At 33.5% G+C, this 20,597-nt stretch overlaps 1 protein-coding gene across 3 annotated transcripts in view; it reads left to right on the top strand.

Annotated features, from left to right (window-relative positions):
* LOC131040678 (MADS-box transcription factor 23) overlaps positions 1-20,597 on the top strand; it is a 181,785-nt gene that overhangs the window by 83,441 nt on the left and 77,747 nt on the right. For all 3 annotated transcript variants that reach the window (XM_059213623.1, XM_059213622.1, XM_057973629.2), the window contains one exon: positions 1,526-1,598. In XM_059213623.1, coding sequence (XP_059069606.1) covers positions 1,526-1,598 — 73 coding nt within the window. The remainder of the gene's footprint in view (positions 1-1,525; positions 1,599-20,597) is intronic.

The raw sequence follows: 20,597 nt of genomic DNA, 5'->3' as shown, positions 1-20,597 counted from the left end.
TACCCCAAAATAGAAATTACCCAATAATTCATTCTTGGGCACCCATTTAAAAAACTATATTTTAGGTGTTAGTTTGTGAGTTGGCACAAATTCTAACTCCTTTTTTTCCACACCTAAAAAGGAACATTATAAATTTGAGGAAGAATATGTCAAATTCAAATTCAAATCTCTCATCCACCATGGATGTTGTACATCATTTAAGAAAGGCATCATATGTATAATTTTTGATTTCATATCCATTCCAATCCAATGAATTTCACATCCACAATCAAGCAGTATTTTATTGACATTTTCTCTTGTGAAAGGATAAATTTTTATTACATGTGATCCTGGGTTGAGGAGAGTTCACAATCAACTTGTACACATTCTGTATTTTATCCTAAGATGATTACTATGACATTGTTGGAGGAATCTCTTTGTATGTAAAGTAGAAGGTACTAACTAGGTCCGCTTAAGACCACTATCATCACTAGTTTTTCTTTCATAATTTTAAAGGACTATCAATATTTTTTTGTCCATAAAGTATTACTATCTTTTATCAAAAGAGAAAACACTCACATTGTTATTTTACTAAAAAAATATATGAAACATTTTTAGTATCGAGTATGTCCTAGAAAACTCTTGACATCAAATGTTTTTTAAGAATGGTATTTGTATGATAATTATAATATTTTTAGATCTACCTATATTATTACTAATAAGATATGATGTCCTAACATGATCCATAGTTAATTATCATGAGGTATTGTGGTGCAGTCACGGTTAGGAGGGACCTCAAAGAGATCTATCTAGACCGTGCAGAAAGAGTAAACACAATGAAAGCAAGACAAGATGATGGAGGAAATGCAGAACTGAATGAATTAGATCATGAAAACTGATCATAAACAACCGGTAACATCTAGGTCAAAAGCATCATAAGACAATCTAAGCTATATCCATATAGTCCACCAATGCATAAAAAGAAAGATGAGTCAGGGAGGGGCACTACAATATTAATATATCACTATCATTACAAGATCATTTCTCATATGTGGCCTAAACATGTTTGAAACTAGGTTTGAAATGGAGCATATGAATGTGGTGCTAATAATTGATAGGTAGATTTCCAATGAAGAGTTATGCACAAGGTTATGAATGTCAAATATTATTGGCCCTTAATTCATGAGATTAAATAAACATTAATTTTGACACCTGTAACCTTGTTCATTAATTTTTATAACGAAGTGTAGCCTTCATATTATTTAATATTTTTAAAATTATGATATATTCATTTAAACTATTTATAAATATTCTTTCACGTAGTAGAAATTCTTATAGGTTAATGAGTGCATTTGGTATTAAGTTTTTGTATATTGTTTATTTTATAATTAACTCAATTTCATATTTATCATTATTAAATATTTTATAAATAAAATACTCTAATTTTTAATAATTACATTGATTTTAGACTTTTTTTTTATAAACATTGTTCTATAATATATAATTTAAATTTTTTATATTAATTTGAATCCTTTATTTTGTGAAGCATGAAGATGATTTTGAAGAAGTATTCTGAGAGCCATAGTGGATTTTTAAATAATGAGAAATTAAATATTGAGGTATGTTTTAATTGACAAATTTGTTATGTATATACAAGAAATTATATCTTTTATTAGTGAATGTATTTTTTTCCTTTTTTTATTTATTAAACTATTTTTTAAAATATCATTAACCTTTTAATAGAATTTATTTTATTGATTTTCATTCATTAAATATAAAAATATAAACTAATTAATTTAATATATATGAAAAATCCATTACATAGATACCAATGTGTTTTTTTGAGTATTAAGTAGTTTTGTTTCTACATTTGAAAAAAAATAAAGTTATTTATGTTTATGAAATCAAAAGAAAGAGCTATTCCATTGGTTTATTACTATAAGTTAAACAACTAAAAAATTTAGGTAGATGTTTTTTTTTTCACATTTTTTTATAAAGTGATGGGCATTTAAAATCTCGATTATACAATTAAGTATAAAAAGGAACTCAAATAAACTATAAATTGGACCCTAATTAATTTGAGCTTCATTTATTTATAAACACAATGTCTTTGTGCAAAATACCTTTGTTACAAATATATTATTTATTGGCTTTATTGCCATTGATGTGAAACAGTGTAGTCCAGATGGATTGTGGTCCAGACATCAGCAGAGTTAGCTATAGTGTTGAATGTTTCCATTTGGACTAGAGGTTGCTATAGATCAGTACCTTCGTTTGGTCATGAGTAGTTTGCATTGACAGTTGATCCAATTGATATTAGCATGTTTGAGAGTTGTTGATGATTAGGACAGTTTGTCCAAATGTTGCTTGTTTGGTTCGAATTTTCGTAATGATGAAATTATTGGTATATGTGTTTGGGCTATGCTATCAGAGTTAGATGTAACATATATTTTTTTATCCGGTGATGGCATGCGAAGTATTCTTTAAGTCCAGTTTTGCATATTTGGTTTGGTTTTGGTCCGAATTATGTTCTGTGGGTTTCATATTTTGAACTAGTTGGTTATTTTGGGTTAGAGATATGCTTACACATTATAATCTTTCCTTTGTCCAACTTGGTGAATATGTTTTTGTTCTAGATTGGTATTTTTATACATACCCAAAATATAGTAAGAGATATAGATGCTGTGTGGAATGCAGTGATGATTTGCATGTGCAACTTGATGTAAGGATGATGCTGCAAATGAAGTTGCTTCATTAGAAGGTATTGTAGTACAAAGGTGATAGTTCGTATAAAAGCAGTGATTCAGAGACTTGGAGGTCCAAATATTTTAGCGAGGTCATATTTTGTGCTATAATAGAGACTAATAAATATTTTGAGATGCTCTTATTCATATAGTTCCTTTTCTATAAGTTATAATACTATATCTTACCCTATTGTAGTTAGCATTAGGTTTGCAAGTCATTTTTGTATCTTACCCCAAGTACAATCAGCCTTGGTCTGCAAGTCCAAAGCAATTAGTTTCCTTTTTGTAAAATATTTCTATATATTGGGTCATTTTTGTGAGTTAGCGCTAGTGAAAATTTTAGTGGCTAATATTCGCCAATTGGTTATTTTTTGAAATTTGGGAATCAAGATTTGGCTAATAAATTCAGCTTTTGAGGTGACCCGAATCGCTACATTTTTACAAAATTTTATTTTAGTGTTATTTAAACCGCCAGAGAATTTTTTTTTTTAGCTGAAAGATTCGTCACAATATTCGATAAATGATTGGATCATGTTCACCAACATTTTATAATTTATTGTAGAAATCAAAATTAATTTGTCAATAATATATCATAATTATTTGTTACTTTAGGGCTATATCAACTATATTTAGTTGCCACCATTGATTTTAAATATAATCTAATGATCTTCATTGTATTCTATGAGGTAAATTATGGATACAAATTGCAATGGCCTCAATGAAAATCAATCGTCTAAAAGCAATTTTTGGCCCCATGATTATAAAAAATTGTTCATATATTTTATCTCAGAAAATACAAAGAGGGCTATTAGATTATTTTAAGTTAATGGTATAAACTAAATAAAGTAGATTCTACCCCTTAAACTCATTAATGATTTCCACCTTCAGGGCTTTATTTTTATCTATAAAAAACTATTTTTTTAAATGGAAGGATTTGCAATAATAATTAATGCATACTCTTATTATTTTCCAAGATTCGTCAATATTTTCTACTAAAAAATTTGATATAATTTAAAATTCACCAATAAAATTAATATTTTTCTTTAAAAAAAGGAAAGATTCACAAATTGAAATAATTATTATTTTTTTTTTAAATGAAATATTCATCAATATTTTATACAATTTTTGGAGAGGATGTTTCTTAAAGTTATCACCGTGGTTTTTCCCAGTTTGGGTTTTCCATGTATAAAATATTGGTTTTCATGTGTGACTAGTGTGAATGAATTTATGATGTTATCATTTAATACTATTTGATGTGAGTGCTTGGAATAACTTTGTTAATGCAAGATTGGAGTTTGAAATTTTAGTTTGTGTTGATTCACCCCCCTCTTAGCATTTGGCGTGTGTTCAACAATTGGTATTAGGATGAGTTTCCTTTAAAGTAAGCTTAACCACTTGAGGTAGATCTAGAATTTTGAGCACTATGCTTGAAGAAGAGCTTAATGATATGGATGCTATAGAACAAGGTGATTGGGATGATATTGAAGGTTCTTTTTGATATGTAAGGGGAACTAAGATCTACCTTGGCTAATTTGGATGAGTGTAGAGACAAATACAAGAAGGTAGTTGAGAAGATTACTCATTTAGAGAGCTTACTGGGCAAAGGAAAGAAGGCTATTTTTTAATATGAAATAAAAGTTGATGAGAAAACTAAAAAATATTCAAAATTAGAAGAAGTGATGAATTTAAAAAAGGAACTCAAAGATGCTAAAGATCAAATTAGTAATGGCTTAAGTCTGAAAGGTGGAATGGAGATACGAGAATTTGTCTTGCAGTTTTAGAATAATGAAGAGTTTGGTGAATGTTCAAAGAGAAATGAATAAAAGGGTAATGAAATGAAGAATGCTACTGAAGATAAGAAGAATTTCATCCCTACCCATAATTTCAGAAAGTTTGTGATGGGGCAGAGACCTCCTATTTCTTCTAGGTATTTATCTTTCAAAGGAAACTATTTTCCATGTAATGCAATAGGACACAAAGCAAATGAGTGTATTAATTAGATAAGGGGTTATTATTTTAATGGAAATTGTTATTATTGCAACAAATTTGGATACAAGGCTAGTGAATGTAGAATTAGAATGAATGCAAACAAATATGTTAAATCTTTCAATAGATATTGTTATGTTTGCAATGGATATGAGCACAAAGCTATTCAATGCAAGATGAATAAAAATTTCAGGAGAGGTGTGAATGGGAGTATGATGTATAATGGTTCAGTATGATAGAATTACAACATTGTATATTATATAATTTTGTAAAACAAGTAAAGGAAAAACTATTGGTTCCGAGAATATAGTGGACTCTAAAGGAAACTTACTCTGGGTGAAGAAATTAGTAGAAAAGACTGAAGGAAATATTGAAGGTGGTTTGGTATCTGCTATGGATGCAGTTCCGTCTTCCGATAATTGATGCAGGAGCATCCCCGGTTCTTGGCAATCTTGCATCAACCAAAAATATTTTCATTCTGTTTTGCTTTTTGTTTTGCAATTTCAACATTTCATTTTGCATTTCCTGACATTGGCTCACCGAATCTTGAGGAGTTGGATTTTTCTTGAGGAGTTGATCATCTACCTTATTCCTAAACCGCAGAGCATTTGGATCATTTTTCGGCAAGTTATAGCTACTGATTTTCGAGACAGTTTTTTTGGTATCAGTTGCCTGGTTGTAATCTACCGGGATCTATCGGATCCCTTTCGTAGTTTGCGGAGCCCTGAGCATTGATTCCGATGTTCTTTGGCATGTGGCCCACCTTCCCTTTGATATACACTTCATCCTTTGGATTTTTCAGAGGAATTTCTTTGGCGGAGGCCGACCTTGTTGTTTTACACGTTAGGTCTTGTTCTTCGACATTTGATCCCTTTTTGGGCTGACCGGATCCCCTTGGATCATATAAATCATTGTAATTGAGTATTAGAATGTAGATAAGTTAAGATATAGAGCATAGAAGATAGATCCTAAGATTTGGGGTCCCGGTTGTGACCTCTTTTATAATTAAGCATGTTTTAGTAGGCCAGTGAGCTGGTTTATGCAACCCGGTTGTTATCGGTTGATTGTAAACAGTTTTCATGATATAATTTATTCAGTTCTGCATTGCCTCCATCACATCCTTGTGTTTCCGTTATGTTTACTCTTGCTGACCGGTCCAGACTGATCTCTTTGAGGTCCCTCCTAACCGGTGACTGCACCAATAATTGACTCAAACAATAGGGTTTGAGGGGGAGCTTTAATATAGACATCTATAGACCCCTCTTGGTTTGATTTTGAGTTCCATCTTATCATGGCATATGTGTGATGATTTTCTGGATGTTCTGAGTATATCTTGTGGTCCAGATGTGATTCTTGGTGGTTCAACAAATAGTGTATCGGCTTTTTGGAAACCTAAATTGGGAGCATTTATTTTTGCAATTTCAATCATTTGTGCACTTGAAATTTGAGAAACAAAGGAGAGAGAAAGAGAGAGATCAAGTGACAGGGTGAGAAAAGATTGCAGAGTAGTAGTTTGGAAGAATAGAAAAAATTTGGACTATGCACAACCGAAGAAATACCCATGCTGAAATCTATGAAGAATGTTGAGGTTAATCATTTAACCAAAGTAATTTTAGATGGAAGAGCATTAAAAATTGACACTACCAGGGATGTGGATGTCAGGTATGAAACAAAGGGAATATCTTAAACAAAGTTTACTATAGAAATAAAGAAGGTTCTTGTGCATCCACCAGTGTGTATGTGGCGTGTCAGATGGTCAAAGAAAATATAAAATTTGATTTAAGAAATATTCTATGGAGACAATTGCTAGATAACATCAAAATGTCAAAGAGAGATGTATCCATTCTGGTATGGTTCTCTAATTTTCTGTTAAGTTTTCTATATTCTGAATGCTCTACCCAGTGCTAAAAATGTTGCATGGTGAAACAACATGACTGTTGGGTCACAAATTAAGGGCTATTTAGATGGGTTGGATGATAGTTCGAAAATATATAGAAATTTCTTTGTAAAGCTCATAAGTGATTTGATTTTGAGGAATCAAATTCCTCCTAAGGTTATAGATTGTTATGGAAATGATATTGTATTTTTGATAGATAAAGATAATTTCTTTTTGAAAGTTGTGGTTTCGAGAGTTTCTTTGGTAAATCATTTCCCTATGAGGTATTTGAAAAGGAATATATGAGTTTAGCAAAAAAGTTATTGAATATGTCGATGAATCTAAATGCAGAAAGGTTTGGGACAAAATAGGAGATTCTAGGAAGGTCCAGAATGATGAAACTAGATAAAAGAGTAAAGAAATCAAGGAAGCTATCTACAGAGGTTTTTGTCTCTAATTCTAAAATTCAAAAGAGTGGAAAGATGGTTCTAGAGAAGGACATTGAACTGATAACAATTGTCAGTGATGATGAAGAAGAGGAGAAGACAGAATAGAAAGTCACTTAATTTGAGGAAGCAAAAAAGGAGAAGAGAAATTCTAATGATGATGAACTTACTGAAGACAAAGTGCTTGAAATGGTCAGAAAGCCTGACGGAGTGCAGTCTATTGGTAATTTATAGCACAATTGAATGTTTCTTATGAGAAAGATGTTATTGAAAATGAATTTGCGAAGTACTTAGTTTAGAGTAATTTAGTTGCTACTGATATTGTTGATCTTATTGCATAGGAGCTTGCCGAGATACTTGTAGAAAGAATGGCTAAAGAAGATGACAATTATGCTATGGAAGGATTTATAGAAACAAACTTGCAAAAAAAGATGATAGGAAAATGTAAAAGAGCACATCAAGTGCCAATCCTTAATTTAATGAATTTCAAGAAATCAATAGAGGTTATTGAAATGTTGTACAAATTCCATTTGAGGTTTCCTGCTACCACACAAAAATTCAAGGATGAAATTGATTGTATTGAGTATCAATTAGTGGAAATGACTAAGAATTTTAAAGTCAATGAAGATGTTTTTTGTAAAGAAAAAGATAAGGCTTGGGATTTGTATGATCAATTATCCCTAAGAAGATGTCAAAGAGATGATTACATAAGGTTGTTTGGAGAGCTACAAGATGGTATGGATTTAAAACTTTCTTCATACACAAGATTGTTGGTTGATGTAGAAAATTTTGAGAAAAATGCTAAAATTATAGATTATTTTGATGATGCAGTTAAGAAGTGTATTGACTGTGAATGTCAGAGTAGGATTCTAGCCGCTACTACTCATGACTAGAATGCCTTAGCAATTAAGATGAAGAAATAGTTCAAAGATATATGGCCAAGTAATTTTGAATAATTTATGTGTTATGCTTTGTAATTTATCATTTGTCTTTGATGGCAAACGGGGAGAAGAGTATTGAAAAAAGTTTTATATTTGCTTTGGGAAGAGAATAATGAAATGTTCTTAAGTTGAATAGAAGGATTGCTATAGTTGGGGGGAGTTCTTAGTAAGGTTTTACTGAGAGTGAAAACATTTTTGGTTGTTTGTCATCAATGACAAAGGGGGAGATTGTTACAAATATATGCTTTGTTGGCTTTATTGTCATTGATGTCAAACATTGTGGTCTAGATGGGTTTTGGTCTGGACATCAGCAAAGTTAGCTACAATGTTGAAATGTTTGCAATTGGACTGAAGGTTGCTATAGATTGGTAATTTGGTCATGGACAATTTGCATTAGCAGTTGATCCAATTAATATTAGCATGTTCAAGTGTTGTTGATGATGAGAACAATTGGTTCGGATGTTGCTTGTTTGTTCCAAATTTTTGCAATGGTGAAATGATTGCTACGTGTTTGGGCTATACTATCATAGTTAGATGTAACATATTTTAGATCTAGTGATGGTGTGTGAATTCTTCTCTTGCTTTGGTGTTGCAAGTTTGGTTTGGTTTTAGTTTGGATTCTGTTATGTGTGTTTCATATTTTGGTCCAGCTGGTTATTTTGGGTCAGAGATATGCTTGTACGTTACAATATTTCCTTTGACTAACTTGGTGAAGTTTTTGTTTCGGATTGGTATATATACATACCCAGGATATAGTGAGAGAGATAGATGATTTGTGGAATACAATGATGAAATATTGGATTCTTTGATATGTCAATAGCAGCATAGTTATCACAGTGAATAACTACCGGTCCAATGCAATGCACTTTTATGTCCTTCAACATTTGCTTCATCCATAGAACTTGTGTACAGTTAGTAGCAGCAGCAACATACTCAACTTTAGTAGTAGATAAGGAAGTACATGATTGTTTCTTACTGATCCATGAAATAAGTTTATTTTCAAGAAAGAAAGCTACACCGGAAATACTTTTTCGGTCATCAACATCACCCGCCCAATCTGCATCTATATATGCACATAAAGTAAAGTCATCATCCTTAGGGTACCACAAACCATATTCAAATGTACCTTGCAATTATCTAAAAAAAAATTTCACCACACTCTCATGATTTTCTCTAGGATCACTTTGATATCTTAATTCAATTAAAACAACATTCATTATATCAAGCCTAGTCCATGTCAAATATAACAAACCTCCAATCATAGACTTGTATCTTGTAGGATTTACCAGTGTAGATTCATCTTTCCTTGTTTATTTCTCACTTGTAACCATAGCAGTACTTACCGGTTTAGAATCTTCCATACCAAATTTCTTCAACAATTCCCTAGCATACTTAGTTTGATAGATGAAAATACATTTATCAGTATGAGTAATCTTCAAACCTAAGAAAAATTTCATTTCCCCAATCATAGACATTTCAAAATTCTTTCTCCATTTTGTTAGAAAATTCCATGCACAACTTATCTTCACCTCCAAAAATAATGTCATCAACAAATACCTTAATAATCAATATATCATCATCAATGACTTTATAATATAGATTACTGTCAACATTACCTTTAGTGAAACCAAGCTTCAAATTATATTTATCTAACCTTGCATACCAAGCTCTAGGTGCCTGTTTCAATCCATATAAGGCTGCCTTTAACCTGAAAACCATGTTTTTATCATCTGAAAGTGAAAAACTATCAGGTTGCTCAATATAAACTTCCTCATCAAGATCCTCATTCAGAAAGACACTTAACATCCATCTGATAAACCTTGTAGTTTTTATGTGCAAAATAGGCAAGAAATAATCTTATAGCTCGAATCCTAGCTATAGGTGCAAAAGTTTCACCATAATCAATTCCTTCTAAGAATATCCTTTACAAACCAATCTAGCTTTATTCCTCACAACTTGTCCATCTTCATTTAATTTATTCCTAAAAACCCATTTAGTTCCAATAACATTCTTATTTTTAGGCCGGGGAACTAAAGTCCACATGTTATTCTTCTCTATCTGATCTAATTCTTCTTCCATAGCTTTCATCCAACATTCATCTTTACATGCTTCTATTACTTACTGGTTCAACTTGAAAAATTAAACATACCTCATTAGTTGTCAATCTCCTTCTTATCATCACTCCATTGTTTCTTATCCCCAATGATCTGATCTTCTAAATGATTCAATCTCACATACCTAGGAGTCTTCTGATTTTTTGTTCCTCTTTCCTATTCTTCAGTTACTATTAAATTTTATTATATTGTCGGAGTAACTGATTCAAGATTTTGTTCTGGTAAAGGTGTTACTGGTTCAGTTATGATCATTTCCACTATCGGTTCTTTCTCATAAACTCTTATTTGACTTTTATTCAACTCGTCCACCTTGACATTAGCACTCTCCACAATTCTCTACAATCTTTTGTTATAATATCTATATGTTTTTCTTTCATTAGAGTAACCAAGAAATATTCCTTCATCACATCTAGGATCAAATTTGCCAATGAAATCATCTCTCCTAGTATAACATTTACTACCAAAGATTTTGAAATACTTAACTATAGGTGTATTGCCAAACCATAATTCATAAGGTGTCTTACCATTTTTTCCTTTGATGTGAATTTTGTTGAATGTATAAATTGTTGTGCTCACTGCTTCTCTCCAGTAGATATGAGGTAGATTAGCTTCCATCATCATGGTTCTAGAAGCATCCAAGATAGTTTTGTTCTTTCTTTCCACAACTCCATTCTGTTGAGGTGTCCGGGGAGTAGAAAATTGTCTCCTTATGCCATGCTTCTCACAAAAGTTAGTAAACTCACCGGATGTGAATTCTCCATCATGATCTGACCTTAAACACTTAATCTTCAATCCTGACTTAGTTTTAACTTTAGCTTTAAAGATTTCAAACTTTTCAAAAACCTCAGATTTCTCCCTTAGAAAAGCAACCCACACCATTCTAGAATAATCATCAATGATTAGCATAAAATATCTATCACCTTAAAAACTTTTAATTTTGGCAAGGTCAAACAAATCAGTATGAATAAGATCAAGAACATCATTAGATTTGTCTTGTATACTCTTAAAAGAGGTTCTTACCTATTTTCTCATTTGACATTCTTTACATACTGGATTATAGGGCTTTACAATTTTAGGTATATCTATAACTGCCTTAGTTGAACTGATCTTTACCATGCAATCAAAATTCACATGACATAGCTTTTTATGCCATAGCCAACTCTCATCAATATGTGCAATCAAACATGTCTTCTGACCAGAATTCAAATGAAATATATTACCTTTTGTCTGAGTACTGGTTACAATATCCAATCCAGATCTATTAATGATTTTGCATTTTCCATCCTTGAATTGTAATTGAAATCTTTTATCCACCAATTGTCCTACACTCAAAAGATTATGCCTTAAACCTTCAACATAATAAAAATTATCAGTATTGTGCTTACCATCTAATGATATAGTTCATTTTCCTTTGATCATACATGCTTTGTCATCTACAAATATAACTAGACAGCCATCAAATTCTTGCAAAGATAGAAACTTCCTCCTATCTTTAGTCATGTGATGTGAACATCCAATGTCAATTACCCATTCATCCTTATCTTCAATTTTAGTAGCAAGTGCCTTCTCTTCAGGTACATTCTCTTCCAGTGCCAGAACATCTTCCTTGATAGCCAGGAACACCCATTTTTTTCCATTGCTAGAACCACTAGCAAAGTCTTGTGTTGGTTCATCATAAGAATCATTCGCACCTTCCTCATCTGCAATGTAGCATGATTTATCTTTGTTTTTCCTATACTTATACTTGTTCTGATATCCAGGGTTAGACTTAAAAGATCTTCTAGCTCTTTCTTCAAATCTTGAGTTCCTTTCAGGACATCTAGATGCAAAATCACCTATCTTATTACATGCAAATCATTTAAAATGTGTGTTTCCTTCATACTTACTTCCTACCGGTCCTTTAGGTACTCTTCTAGAAAATAGGGCTTCAAGTTTCTCAAATTATTCATCTTCTCTTTTCATATCATCCAATTCCTTTGCACACAATTTTTTCCAATCTTGCTTGCTGGTTGGTGATTTAAATGCATGAAAAGCAGTTCAGACTTCATCTTTGTTTCTCTTTCCCTATCTCTGTATGTTCCTTCTGTGTTGGTGTAATGACCGGTGGTATGTGACTTTCAACATTATGTTCCTTTACCGATGGTGGTTGCAAGTCCACACTTTGTTCAGTAGTTGTTGCTTCCTCTGCATTTTGTTCCTCCACCATATCCGGTTCCTGTTCTTCTTCCTTAACCAGTTCATTATTGGTACCGGTTGTATTAACAGTATCCTCAGTATCTTCAATTTCATCAACAAAGAATATGACATATGGTGAAATAGTGTCACCCTTATCCTTGTCAGTGTAGATTTCATCTGGTACAACTATTTCTTCAGTTTCTAGTTTTGGTGGAGCTCCAGTTTCAATTTGATTAGGTTTATTGTGATAATTCTTTAATCGTTCATTCATTTTCTGAATATCTTTAGCAACTCCATGAGTATCATCTTCTACTACATGAATTTTTCCTTCCAATAGTCTGTCTCTTTGTTCTTGTATGAAATTGTCCTTTGTTTTTAGAAAGCATTTGTAATAATTCTTCATGAGACAATTCAGGAAAGTATTGAACAAAAATTCTATCTATAATTTCTTGTTCTTGATCTATGATTAGCTTCCATTTATTTTCCAGAATTAAATTTAAAGAATCAGAAATTTCCTTTCAAATTTTATGTTGTAACCGGTTATATTGACATAGGTAGTTAATTACCTCTTGTACCACTTCTTGTTTCTGAATATCATCAAAAGAATCAAAATAATCCTTTACATCATCAAATTGCTTTCTTTTTAATATTTTCAGAGTCCTCTCAAAATGACTCATTGGATTGAAAGATGCAATATCAATAGGAATATTTTGTTTGGGGATTTCCCCTACTGGTTTAGATATCTTACAAGTTTCCTTCAACTTCTTTGTTTCTTCCTCAAACTCTATTTCCTCGGGTTCTTCTTGTAAGATAAGATGTCTGCCTCTTTTCCTAGTGGCAATTGGCTTCTTTGCATACACCTTTGGTTCTGGTTCCTTCTTGGTTTGAACGCTTCTTGTTACTCTAGTACCGCCTGACACAGAAACTGCTTGATCATCTTTCTTATTTTTCTCCTTCACATCTCTACTCTATGCTTGTGCAATTCTTTCCTAATATATACCTAGTTTCTTCTTCTTGGTATCCTTAGGTGATGCCAAAAGCTTGTTGGTATAACCGATCAATAATTCATAGTTGACTTCGTATCTCATTTGTTCCATTTCTTCTTCTTTCGGTTCTATAGCCTCCATTAGGCAGAAATCGATGGTCATTGTGAAACAAATGTCATTCTCAAAATGCTTGACCACTTCGTCCGATAACCTTAGTCTCATACTCATTTGCTTCTAAAATTCATTGAAATACCGATTCATAGCAATTGGAAATGTGTTCTTAACAATCTTTATACTATTCTTAATTTGGGCTGAAACATGGGTATCTTTTGACCATTGTATATCTCCAATACAAGGAATAAAGTTTTGAAAATAGAAAAAAAACCGATCAAAAGTTGCCCATACTTGAACTTTTGATTGTTGTCCTTCTTGATTGATTCCAGATTCTACATTAACTGACTCCGTATTGTCTCACACAGATCATAATCTGCATTTTCCTTCATCATCCGGTAGGCAGCATGTATGGCAGCCGATGGCACACTATTCATTTGGCTAGAGTGAAATATCATGTAACCGATAACCATTGTAGCATTTTTGACTCCTCCATCTTCAATGTTATTGACAAATATAGCACAACCATCACAAGTGGTCTTTGTCAGTTCAATAACAATATCCTTCAAAATTTTCCTCAATTTGGGAACTTCGTCGGTTTGGCTGAAATCTGTCACAACATGAATGGTCTCCTTGGTGATAGTATGTGTGATAGACTTATAAAGCACTAAGAGGGGGGTGAATTAGTGATAAAAAAAATAATAACACTTTAAACCCAGACAGGTAAAAACAATTAGCCAGTTTACTTAATACTTTGCATGTAATCCAAAGTGTTATAATAACATTCACAACAAGTAAAACATTCACCATAATACAAGTGTTTATACGTGGAAAACCCAACTGGGAAAAACCACGGTGAGATGGGACTCACAAGTTAACTATCTGCAGAAATAGGTAACTCGCCGCTTAAGGTCTGCAAAGTGCCTTGTTAGGAGCGAATCCTGTTAAAGATCCCAAAGCCCTTTTAGGAGCTATACCTGGTTAAACGTAATACCCTGTTAGGAGTAACCTCGGTAGAGGATTTGAAATCGAAACTAATGGATCACCTGGTTAGAGGATTTGTACAATGAATCTTGTTAGAGCTTACCCGGTTAGGGGATTTAAATGATGTAGTGATTACAAAACAATAGGTGGTATGATCTAGAAATAGCACATCTTGCTTGTATAGATCCTCTTCTGCTCACTCAATACTGCATCACCGACATACTCTGCAACTCCTTCAATAAATCGCATCAACTCTAACTCATAACATCACTTGTATCTTGCATATCGAAATAGCTCATCACAATGTCTTTTTATAGACATTAGATTTCATGTCGGTTCAAGAACCTCATCACAATTTCCTAGGTTCAGTGAATCTAGACAATCTTCCATAACACATCACAGATCACCGCCAAAAATGTTGATTAGTGATAACTCATCATGACCAGTGATAACTCATCACACAATCGGTGAAACCGGTTGAGTGTTAACCATTTCCAACTCATATACCAATTGTCCTTCATTCGCCTCCTTGCCACTCTTCGTTGTATCTCGAAACTGATGTCAGTTGAATTGACCAAAATCAATTGTCAATACTTCATATACCGATTGTCTATATATCGGTTTAGACACATTCATACTCGTTAGACTTGTCTATACAAATGATATCGATTCGCAATACAGAGACTTAGGATTAGTATCGGTTTGTCTTAACTAAGATGACCATGAAAATATGAACATATGTGTGTGTGTATATGTGCCATCAATGACAACACAAAGTCATCCATTACAAAAATCATCATCAAGCCAACAATCTCCCTGTTTGGCATTGATGGCAACACTTCGACAAATTTTACAACTTTACAACTAAGTGTGCTTAGAAAAATGTACAAACTCCCCCTTAATAGTACATACAAAATTTTCACATCGCATACATATTTCTACTCCCCCTTTGACAACAATGTCAAATTGAAAAGTAAAATACATATATATTACATCAAAAACTGCATATACATAAATATAAGAGTTTTTCAAGGTGTGTGCACTGCAATTCTTAAGAAAATGTCACTAAAAGTAATCTTCATCTATGCAAAATCATTATCCCATGTTTCTAACAATGTTTCAATGATCTCAATAGTTGTCATAATTTGTGCAACAAATTCTTCCATTGCATCCACTGTGCTCTTCTTCGAGGTAGCCAAAACAGCTTCAAAATCCTTGTATGCCCTCTGTAGGATTTCAACTTTTGGAATGAACTGGTTCTTCAGTTCTTTCAAGTATCCGATTCGCTTAGCCTATTCAAAATCATAAACATCTAACAGATGTTGGAAAGAATCAACCAATTTGCCAAAATCTAAAGCCGAATCCTGTACTGGTATATAAGCATTACTTATCCTTTCCAATTCCTTTTTTGTATCTGCTCGCCTCTTCTTCAAATTAAAATATAAAATTGAAACTTTAGATGTATTGGCCAAAAGTTTACCTCCAATTTCAACAGCAGTTCTCAAAAGATCTGTATTCACAGATAAAGTAATCTTGCCTTTATCAATACCATACATTAGTTGCTCTCCCCTTTTCGTCCTATAACCTTTCTCAGCTAAGACATGTATTTCCTCTTCAAGTGATTTCAGTTGGTCAGTAGCATCAGCAACCAACTGGCCAAGCTTTCCAATAGGGGTAGACAAATTACCAGTGTCATTCTCTGGTAGGAGACTTAATAGAATTTCAACAGCAGTTTGTATAGTCTTTGCTTCTTTTCTCTACTCTTTCAACCTTTTCTTTTGATCCTGGGATTGCATAACAGTAGCAATCTCCATCAATTCAAATGCGCTCAATTTATCTACATCTATAGGGCCTGTTATGCTAATTGAGTCATCATCATCAGCACTTGTTTTCTCCTTCTTTATTGCTTTCTCCTCTTCATCCTTTTTCACTTCAATCTTCTTCTCTTCATCTTGTTTCTTCGGTTTCTCTTTCTCTGCCTCTGTTTGTTCCTCCTATGTAGCTGTAGTGACTAGTGGCAGTTGACTTCCAACTTGGTGTCCACTTTCCAGTGGTGGATGGATATCCACACTTGGTTCATTGATCGGTACTTCAGTTGCTTCTTGTGTATCAGTAATGTTCGGTTGTTGTTCAGTTTCCTTAACTGGTTCAATGACATTACTAGTTGTGTCAACACTGTCCTGGATTTCTTCAGTATCATCCACAAAGAATATAACCGGTGGAGAACTTGTGTCATCCTTATTTTTGATAGGATAGACAACATCCGGTGTAATAAACTCTTCAACATCTAGCTCCGATGGAGCTCCAGTCTCAGTCTGATCAGGTTTATTTTTATGTCGCTTCAATTGCTCATTCATCCTTTGAATATATTGAGCTATACAATGAGTATCATCTTCAACAGGTTGAATCTTTCCATCCAATAACCTCAGTCTCCTTATTTTAGAATGAAACTGTCCTTTGAACTTAGCAAGAAATGCTAATAATTCATCTCGAGACAACTCAGGAAAATATTGAATAAAAACTCTATCAATAATTTTTTGATCCTGGTCTACAACCATTTTCCATTTATTTTCAAGAATAGAATATAACGAATCAGAAATGTCCTTTTTAATATCTTGAGGCAACCGATTATATTGACACGGGTGATTAATTACCTCTTGACCAATTTCTTGTTTCTGACCTTCATCAAATAAATCAAAATATTCTTTTACATTATCAAACCGAATAGAATATAAAGAATCAGAAATGTCCTTTTTAATATCTTGAGGCAACCGATTATATTGACACGGGTGATTAATTACCTCTGGACCAATTTCTTCTTTCTGACCTTCATCAAATAAATCAAAATATTCTTTTACATTATCAAACCCTTTCCTCCCTAATGTTTTTAATGTCCTCTCAAAATCACTCATTGGTTTGAATGATGTAACATTAATAGGAGTACTTTGCTTGGAAATGTCTCCTACTCGTTTGGATTTCTTACCAGACAATTTCATCTTCTTTGGTTCTTTTTCAGTATCAGTATCTTCATATTATGCTTGAAGAATGAGATGTCTACCTCTCTTCTTTGTTGTAGTTTGCTTCTTTGCATATACTTTGGATACCGGTTCCTTTTTTATTTGAATACTTCTAGTTACCCTTGTACCTATGGTTACAGAAGTAGGTTGATCAACTTTCTTCTTTTTCTCCTCGGCACTACTGGGTTGAACAAGTGTAATCCTTTCCTGGTAAGTTCCCAGTCTTTTCTTCTTTTTATCTTTAGGAGACGACAAAAGGTTGTTGGCATAACCAATTGGTAAGTCATAGCTGACTTCATAGCTCATGTCTTCCATATCTTCTTCTCTGGGTTCAACGGCCTCTATAAGGCAAAAGTCAGTGGTTACAGTGAAACAAATGTCTTTTTCAAAGTGTTTCACCTCTTCATCAGATAACCTTAATCTCATGCTCATCTTCTTTTGAAACTCATTAAAATATTTGTTCATGGTAATAGGAAATGTGTTCTTCATAGCCTTAATGATATTCTTGATCTGGGTTGTAACCAGTATGTCCTTGGACCATTAAATATCACCAATTCTTGGAATGAAATTCTGAAAGTAGAAGAATAAACCAATCAACAGTTAACCATGTTTAAACTTTTGACTGTTGTCCTTTTTAATTGATTCTAAGTTCAACATCAATTGACTTCTCATTTCCTCGCACAAATCATAATCTGCATCCTCTATCATCATCTTGTAGGTGGCATGCACTACAACAGATGGTACACTGTTCATCTTACTGGAAAGGAATATCCGATAGCCAATAACCATTATTGCAAATCTGACTCCTGGATTTGCAATAATATTGACCGTTATAGCACGACCGTCAGCAATGGTCTTTGTCAATGCAATAACAGTCTCCTTTGAGATTGTCCTCAATTTTGGTACTTCACCGGTTTGGTAGAAACCAATTACTACATGAATAGCCTCCTTTGTAATGGTGTGAGATCTATCAAGATACATGTTCCAACCATGTACACGACTAAGGATAACCCTGACATGTTCTTCCTCAAAATCTTCAAGAAAATAGGCTGCATTATGAAAACCCTTTTCATAAACCCTAATATATTTGGGTTTGATTTTCCCGCTCTTATTGCATGGAGATTTAAGTTGAGAGTAGATTGCCAATGACCCTAGATCCTCAATTTTGCAATCTATGTAAATCGTCAAATCACCTTTGATCAAAACACCTTGTGGAACTTGAGACAATGCATTATAAGACTATCTTATTTGTTTTCATTAATTCCATAGCTTCAGTAGTAATCATAAGACTCTCTGTTAGTGTAGACGACGATGTCATTCTAAATAATCTTGATTCGAGAGAGAGATTAACAAAAGTACCTTATTCTCTTCGTTTTGGTAGGGTTTCTGGTTGCTCTCTCGTATGCACACCTGATTTGCCTTTCCTTATCTTCAAATCCGATTCAACTTTTGATCCATAACATAAATTCGTTCACAATCAGCTAACAATGCTCTGTTTTGCTCTACAAGTGCTCACAAATGCTTCTTCGAATGCAATTAGGTTAAAAATAACTTAGTAAAACTTCCTTTTATAAAATTACCCACTGCATTAATTACACTACCGATAGGGTAATAAACCCTAATTACCGCTTAACAAACTCGCCTATACCGATAGGTATATAATCGATTTGTAATCCTTAAAAAACCGATAGGTAATAATATAAAAAATCTCATATTACAGCTCAAAATGCAAAACTGTCTTACCATACACTCTCCAAGGGGTCCGGAAGTAGATTTACCGATATTCTCCCCTTAGGCTTGTTGAAAAGCTCAGTTCATCGGTGCAGGATTCTCCGCACTAGGTGAAGAGTTTGATTCTTCTGCTAGCTTGTCCTTACTTTTCTTCTTCCAAATTTTATTCATCTTCACTTTGTTTTCTTCAACATCAACCTTCTGCTTTCCTTTATGATCTTCAAAGTGGTTTACCGGTTGGTTCTTCCTAGATCTACAGAACTTAGCCATGTGTCCTGGTTTGTGACAATGATAGCACGCCATCCTAGATGCTCTCAAAGGTCCTACATTACCTCTTCCAGTTATTCTTCTATAGTTCATAGCCACATGTCCATAGTTATTGCAAATTGTGCAAATCACATTTGTTACCTTCTCCATCTCATAGGGACTGAACTGGTTGACATAGGGATTTTGCCAGTTCATGCTTCTCCAGTTGTGATAAGTCCTTCTCCAGTTACCGATAGGTCTTGGATTCATGTGAGGTACCGGATTGTTTGCTCCATATCTGCATTCAGTTGATCTATGTCCATACATATTGCATGTGTAACAATGATCTTCAAATCTTCTAGACACATCTCTAGTATTAGCATTATAGCCTGTGTTCTCATTAGATTTGTTTCTACAGTGTACACACATTAGCAGTATGTCTAGGTTTGTGACAAATAAAGCAAATAGGTTTGTAAGTTTTCTTACCAGTAGGCTTCTTAGCCTTAGCAGCAGTTTTACTTTTATGCATATTGCTCTTGGTACCAGAGGATTCTCCTTTCTCAGGTGTATTAAATCCTAATCCAAATGTGTCACCTTTCATCCTCTGAGATTGGATCTGTTCATCCAGCATAGAGGATCTCTTGTTAAATTTTTCAAGTTTCCCATTAGCCTCAGTAAGCTCTTTAGTAAGATCTTCATTATGCTTTGTAAGAGTCCTTTAAGAGACATTGCCATCTCAAGATCTAACTGTAATGTTTCCTTCTCTTCCTTCTCCTCATGCCAATGTTCATGCAAATCTGCATTCTTCTGCTTGATCTTAGAAATCTCATGATCTCTCTCTTTGATCAGGTCTTCAGCTGCCCTCCTTGCTTCAAGTCCTTGACTCATACGAATTGTTAGGACTTCAAGTTCTCTCCTCGGGTTTAGGTTTTCAACATTCAGTTTCTCCACTTCTTTAGCTAGTGCATCAATGTTGGCCTCATCTGAAGAGTTGTTATCAGAGATCTCCAATAATTTCTCAGTCAACTCCGTCCTCTTAACTTGTGAAGCTTTGAATCTACCTCTCAGGGTTTCAAGATCTTCCCTGGTTCCATCAACCACTCTAGCTATCTCTCTATAACTCATATCCCCCATAATGGCTTTAGAGTTTCCTTCCAAGCGATTAAGTCTTAAGGAAGTTAGGCTTTGATACCAATTGATAGACTTATAAAGCACTGAGAGGGGGGGTGAATCAGTGATAGCAAAAATAATAACACTTTAA

This window comes from Cryptomeria japonica, chromosome 10, assembly GCF_030272615.1.
Source record: "Cryptomeria japonica chromosome 10, Sugi_1.0, whole genome shotgun sequence".
Lineage (NCBI taxonomy): Eukaryota > Viridiplantae > Streptophyta > Pinopsida > Cupressales > Cupressaceae > Cryptomeria > Cryptomeria japonica.
Note: the sequence above shows the minus strand (reverse complement) of the source record. Positions and strands in the feature narration are given on the sequence as shown.